Source organism: Staurois parvus, unplaced genomic scaffold, assembly GCF_062004578.1.
Source record: "Staurois parvus isolate SC_StPar_1 unplaced genomic scaffold, SC_StPar_1.0 ptg000656l, whole genome shotgun sequence".
Taxonomy (NCBI): Eukaryota; Metazoa; Chordata; class Amphibia; order Anura; family Ranidae; genus Staurois; species Staurois parvus.
This window is the reverse complement of record NW_028318452.1, coordinates 230001-236618: the sequence shown is the minus strand read 5'-3', so window position 1 is coordinate 236618 and position 6618 is coordinate 230001. Positions and strand designations below refer to the sequence as shown.

The 6618-nt window shown below is 38.1% G+C and overlaps 1 protein-coding gene across 1 annotated transcript in view; it reads right to left on the bottom strand.

Moving 5' to 3' along the window:
• Nucleotides 1–695: 695 nt before the first annotated feature.
• Nucleotides 696–6618, bottom strand: part of LOC149448799 (AP-3 complex subunit beta-1-like) — a 229597-nt gene continuing 223674 nt past the window's right edge. Inside the window, exon 15 of the mRNA XM_089694209.1 lies at nucleotides 696–1301. Within this exon, the coding sequence (XP_089550335.1) occupies nucleotides 1148–1301 (154 nt within the window). The 3' untranslated portion in view covers nucleotides 696–1147. The remainder of the gene's footprint in view (nucleotides 1302–6618) is intronic.

Below are 6618 nucleotides of genomic sequence, written 5' to 3'. Positions count from 1 at the left end.
CCATTAAAGTTCATGTGCCTGTAAAGGCAGGTGTCCCAACACTTTTGGCAATACAGTGTATATTTGTCATAATATAGGGAGCATTTATCCTAACAGGATTTTTTCACATGGGAGGTGACAGATTCGCTTTAATAGGGGAACAGACATACCAATGGCTAAGTTTTACAGCAATCATACTGCCTGAATGTATATAAACAATCTCAAAAAGTAGCCAGTCAGAGGGCAACAAGATTCCAGTTTCCATTTCTTCAGAAAGGCTTTGAGTGTAACAAAGAAGAATCTCATTGGTTGTTATGGGCAGCATTCCACTTCAGTTACAGATTCATTTTCTCAAGATGCATCAACATTGTTTGTGCCAGACCGAAAAGCATAGAAGTGTCCAGGAAGCAGGAGGAATTGCCACTACATGTGGTCCCAGGATGGAAAGTGATGTGGATATTAGAAATCTTATCCTTTTTAAAATGCCATATCTGATTGTGCTCAACCTATGCTATATGGGCAATTTAAATCCACAAACAACTCAACATTGTCCGAACATAAGATCCAGATTTAAAATAGAGTTTTTCCTAATAAAGTATCAAAACAATAAAAACAAAAAAAAAAGAAATGACTGGCATAAAGTCTAGTTATTTCTGATCAGACATACATTTTGTATATGGCCTGTGTATATACAAATCATATCAGTGAACTAGGAAGCTTGTTAATACTTTTATTCCATGATTTGAAAAAGAATAAACAAATTGCAATTCATGAAACCTCGGAGCAACAGTGGATGTGAAACTAATACATTAAGTAGATTCACTTTTGTACCATCTTATCTGCACCAATGAAGAAATCAGATCTTTAAAGTGTCCAGATACATGAAAATCTTTACAGATAATGGGAGATGTAACAAATGGGAGATGAATTTTAACATCACTGATAAGTAACAGAGAAGCATATGATCTTTGGTTAGAGAGCTTCCCTATCACATGGGCTTGCATATATGATAGATACTAGCATTCTGAAGCAGTAGACAAGATTGTCCAGAGTGTATTCTTCCCACTCCTGCCAGATGGAAGGGCTATTATTATAAATGAAAGGCAGCAGTACTGGATGCCAGGCAGTCTTGTTTTGTGCCAGATTCTGAAGTCCAGATGTATGCTGGCTACCCCTGGGACAGGACGGGCTTCAGCTCCCGCAGCAGAATGGAGCCAATCACAGTTTTCTCAGTATTTATGATGAGCTGTGCTGTAGAGCTTTCCTTCAGCTCTACTGTGACTAGCATCAATGACCCACTGTGCACAGTCTTCGCTGCAAACCTGAAAAATGAAGGACGGAAAAAAGTTATATAGTCGTCACATCAAAGCTTTTGTAGTACAACATGTCATTAGGCTGTTCTATCCCTGTATGTTTAAAGGAAATTATTTTTAATTGTATTTATAAGATTTATATGTCAAAGTATCCATTTAAAGTCAGTTTAATCTCAATGTCTTTTTTGAGGTTTATAAAACAGTAAAACACTCTGTAAAACAAATACTCCACCAGAAATCAGCAGGGGTTGTGTATCCGTCTTGTCCCCACACAGACGTTTTACTTAAAATAAGTTCTCATGGGTGGTTTTTAATCTTATAAAATTTAGCCTGAAGAACATCATGTCCAACAAAGTATTAGGTTAGCTTTTTTTGTTTGAGCTCAGTAGTCTCCCTGAGCTTGTTAAATGTCTGCTAAAGCTTTTCACAATGCCAACTGAAGACTGCTAAATGTTTGTTAAAGCTACAGCCAAAAAAAGCTGATTCTCAAAGAGCTTTAAAGCGGTGCTTTACCCGTAACAACTTGATGAAAAAATAATGTACTTTAGCAAGAAATACACATTCCACATGATTAACTATGCTAGCAAAATTAGTGTGTGCTGTAAATTGCCTCCAGCATGGTTCCTGTATCTTCTTGCTGGAGGCTGCCATTTTGCTGAAGCCCAGGGTCCCCGAGCAACAGTAGATCTTTAGGCTGTCAGCAGATCAGCCTCTACAAATCTGGCACAGTGCCTAAAAATAGAGAGCAACTGATCATGTGCACAGCAGGAAGAGATCATGAACTACTGAATTTTAAACAGCATAGGCACTTATTTTTAATGTTTTACATAGCTATACCTGAAAAAGGGGCCAGCCTGAAGTTATCTAGCAGGACATCATTTTCTGACTAAAGTTCTACTTTAAGAAGGCTATTCAATGTATTTTTTTAATTGTTTTGTAATTTATGGCTAAGCTAGATGATCTTCAAACTGGTGTGAATTCAAACCAAGATAAAAACTGTCAACTTATACCAGTCATATCTTTTGGAACACATAGACTAGGAAATGAAATGCAGAACAGGAGGGTAGTTAGGTTTTAGTTCCACTTAGCACCCAGGTTTTAGTTCCACTTAGCACCCAGTTTGAGAGATTGCTTGATAAGGCTTATGCAATTTTAAGAACAGATGAAGGTAAGAATCTGCAAAACTTACTTATTTTCCTACTTTTTTTTTTTAAACTGTAAAGTTGTGCAATATGATGGGGAAGGGGGCTGAGGTGTTAAGTGGACATCATTCTACTACTGTATGGCCTAGCTGAGAATGCCAGTGTTGGGACACAAACACTGTTGCAGCAGTTTTAATGTGGGAACAGAACACCTGAAGTGTATGGACTGGCCACTGATTTTTTAATAGAATTTCCAAAACTTGGATATTCTTTACTGGGAGGCAACTCCAACAAAAATGGCTCACGGATCTGTTCATTTACAGATGGTGCCGACTGCTTATAGGAAAACATGGGAACGTCTGGTCTATATCTGGGGTGAACCTATATTAGCTGCTTGAAATTTTGTTTGTTTTTTTGTACCTGGTATGCATGAGTTAATATGTCTATATACAGTGTATGTGTGTGTATAAAACAATAGAGTTTTTTTTAAAACACATCTCACATTTTCTTTCATTTTAAAGCAGAACCTTGTTACCTCCCTTAGTTTCTAAAAAAAAAAAAAAAAAAACACACACACACACACACACACACACACACACGTAGTGTATTTCTTCAACAGCAGAGGAAAATGAAGCAATGTATAATGGCAGATACCTTTAGGCCAGGTTTATTAAAGAAATATGAATTTTCTTTGCGACTCACATTGTGGTAAGCAGGTTACCTTTTCACCAAGGATGAGAAACAACATATCTGTCCCAACTGAAGTTAGGTTACATTGAAAATAAACCCCCTCCCCATTAGAAGCATAAGGCTGAATATTCACCAGCTGTGAACATGTGACTGGGTTCCCACACATTGGATCAATTTGAGGATCCTAAATGACATAAGATCTCCAGCATGCTGCAAAAGTACAGATAGTCACTGCTCCAAAACATTTTAAAAGTATTTATTTTTTTTAACGCAGTGTTTTGAAAACTGATGTTTAAATAACCCCAGGGTTTTTCATTACTCATGGAGCTTAGTGGTAAAATTTTTCCACTGTAAGACTCCATGTACACTAGCGTTGTTTATAAGCTCAAAAAACCTAGAAAAAAAAGCTGGATGAAAAACACTAATAGCGTTTTTGTGTCAGTTTTAGTAATGTTTTACAGTACATGTAGAAAAAAAAAAAAAGCTAGAAAGAAAGCTGTTAGGAGTGTTTTAGTGGCATTTAGGAGTGTTCAATGTTTTTTTCTACTGGAAAAACACTCCCAAAAACTCTACAAAAACAATTTTTTTTCTGCTCCTACCAGCCTAAAATAATGTGCATGGACACATAGGATGACACTACTTAGCTTCTAGGAGCTTAAAAAAAAAAAAAAAAAAAAAAGCTAGTGTGCATGGAGCCTTATTCAGACTTCCTCTGCTAATCTGCCTCATAAAATAAAAAAGAAAACATAACAAACTGAGCCAAATCCCCTGGATACTGGCAATGGCAGGTGGGAGGAGCTGGGAACTCAATAGTTTAAGTCTAGAATTCCTGAAAAGCAAATAGGTGAAATCAGCTGGTCAGCTTAAATACAAATGCAAAAACATCTTTGTGTGGACTAAGCCTAGGTTCACACTATGAATCACCTAGGATTTGCACAGCGCAATCAGGTGCAATTCCCATGCAATTCAGTGTGGTGCAGTGCAGTTCTTTCATGGGCTCAAATCGCACAGTACTGCACCAAAAGCAGTGCATACACTATTTTTGGAAATGCACTACAACCAAATCGCTTGCAAAATTTGGGTGTCCTTATCATTGCACTGACACCTGCTGCAGTTCACAGGGGCAGTGCATTCTGAACGCAAGCGTGAACTTTCCACAACGCAATCTAATGTGAATCGGGGCTAATCAGGAATGCAGCAGACATAAGAATAAAAAAGTTACAATAATCTTCCACTCAGACAAAGGATTGTATCCAAAAGCTGCTTTAGGCTCCATGCAGTCTGGGCCAGTTCCCTTGGCAGAATAAAAGCGCTCATATAGAATGTTTTTGTACAATGTTTGGGCATGTTTATTAGTGTTTAGCTTTTTTCTGCCAGAAAACTCCAATCAAAAACGCAAGCCAGAAGGATTTTTTTTTTTCTGCCTCTAAACGCAGAGCTTTAAATATGCCTCTAAACATCGTAATATGCATGGCCACAGGATCACATTGAGCCGCTTCAACAGGCAAAACACAAAACTGTAGAAGCAACAATTTTTAGGCCAGTGTGCATGGAGACTTATATTGACTGCAAAACACTTCAATGTTCTGGTCAGCAATAGCAGGGGGCAATGGGTATTTCTGACAGATGTAAATTTAGTCACCCAATGTTGCTGATGAGTGAAAGGATGTTTGATGTTCATGGTAATAACTGTGTGAACACATTAACTCTCTTATGAACAAAAACACAAACAGAAATGCAAATAAAACTGTATAGCCAATGCCTGAACATTTTTCGTTTAAATGTATGAGTGAATCAAAATTCCAAAACACTAAAATCTCCCTAATTACTTGTAATTAGAAGCCAAGCTGCCCCATTGTGCTTTGCAATTGACTGAAAGCCACCTTAGATACAAAGAACTTCTGTCAAGCCAGCTAATTCATTCAGCAAGTGCGGAGAGAGACAACTGCAGCCCGGATTGCATGGCCCATGCAAAGCGAGAGCCTCTTTTCCCTGTTAACTGGAGAACAATGAAGTTGCTGCACATGGCCCTTTGAAAACACTAACAAGCACGGGAGAGGGTCTGTGACCTGCTCAGACCCCCACTCTGGAGGCCTTTCCCCTCTTCCCTTTCTGAATGACACGTGTCTCAATCGTAGCCATCTGCCTCAATTTGTGAAACATCTTCGGCCACAAAAGCACGCAGTTAGCCCTGACAACAGAGAACAATGCAAAAATAATAAAACTGCTCTGCTGACAGCGCGAACCAGGCTCCTCAATAGCAAACCAACTGGTCAGTGTCTCCTTCCTAACAATTAGCATGGGCAAGTCACAGCGTAGACTGCAGTCTGTGGGGATCTGTTTAATTATCATCAACATAAAGGAGAGAGAGTTTATCAAAGATACTCAAAGAAAGGAAAAAAAAAAAATCACATAGACTTAATTAAAATATTAGCCACTTAAGCAGGAAACAGATTCTCTTTAAATGGAAAGTAATTTCTTTTTTAGTTTTTCTCCTAATCACATCAGAACCTCTTAACGCATTACGCTAGTTAGGAAAGCATAACATGTAATTTAAATCTTGTTAACCAGTTTATAGGTAATAATTGCTATATTCTTATTTTACAAACAGAAAAGATCAATATTTATTTCTCTCATCCACACTCTGTCAACCAGGTCCTTTACTTATTTAGCACTGTGATTGTGTGCATACTGCCAACAATAACAGAAATTAGACACTCACTTTCCCAATCCCAGAAACAAAGACAACAGAAAAGAACACTCAGACTCCCATGGCGATAAATATCTTATTCTTTACTGTCACATACACCACCACAGACTTTACACTTCCATGTTGGGATGGTCTTTTTCCTCATTAAAATAAAATTATTACTTAAGAGTTTGTAATGCCAATAAACGGCTCTTATGTTCTCCTTTTTGGTCTGTTAAATATACAGTACCATTGAAAGGGCTATTGGGCAAGTGCAAAAAAAACCTTTTGATTTTACCCCAATTGTAACATTCTGTATTCTCCACTTGCACACAAGAAGGGGTTATAGAGATGGGAAGGGAAGGAGGAGAAGAGGGCTGTGTTCTTTGTGATCCATCAGAAATTAAATAGGCAGGGCTGACACCACATGCTTAGGAATTCAGATTTGTGTTGTTGTGTCAAAGTGGAAGTTTGGAGACCACTATACTTCTGGCACATACAATTATTTTTCCGTACATCCAACACGTATACAGGGATAAGACTTGGGGAAATATGCATGTATTCCAGAAATGTTCTACATATGTTTGTGTTTTTGACATACACTTCAGTAAATTTACTAATAAATTAGTAATTTATCGACTTCACTCTGTAGACATAGACTTTGGTGGCAGCCTTAAGCTTGTGCTTGTTTTCTTCAGTTGGCTCACATCTGTAAAGTGTAAGTGATCCGGGTGGCTTTATGCCTCCATAAAGAGTACCTGCCACCTGCCCAGGGGGATGTTAACCCCTTGGGACAGCAATAACG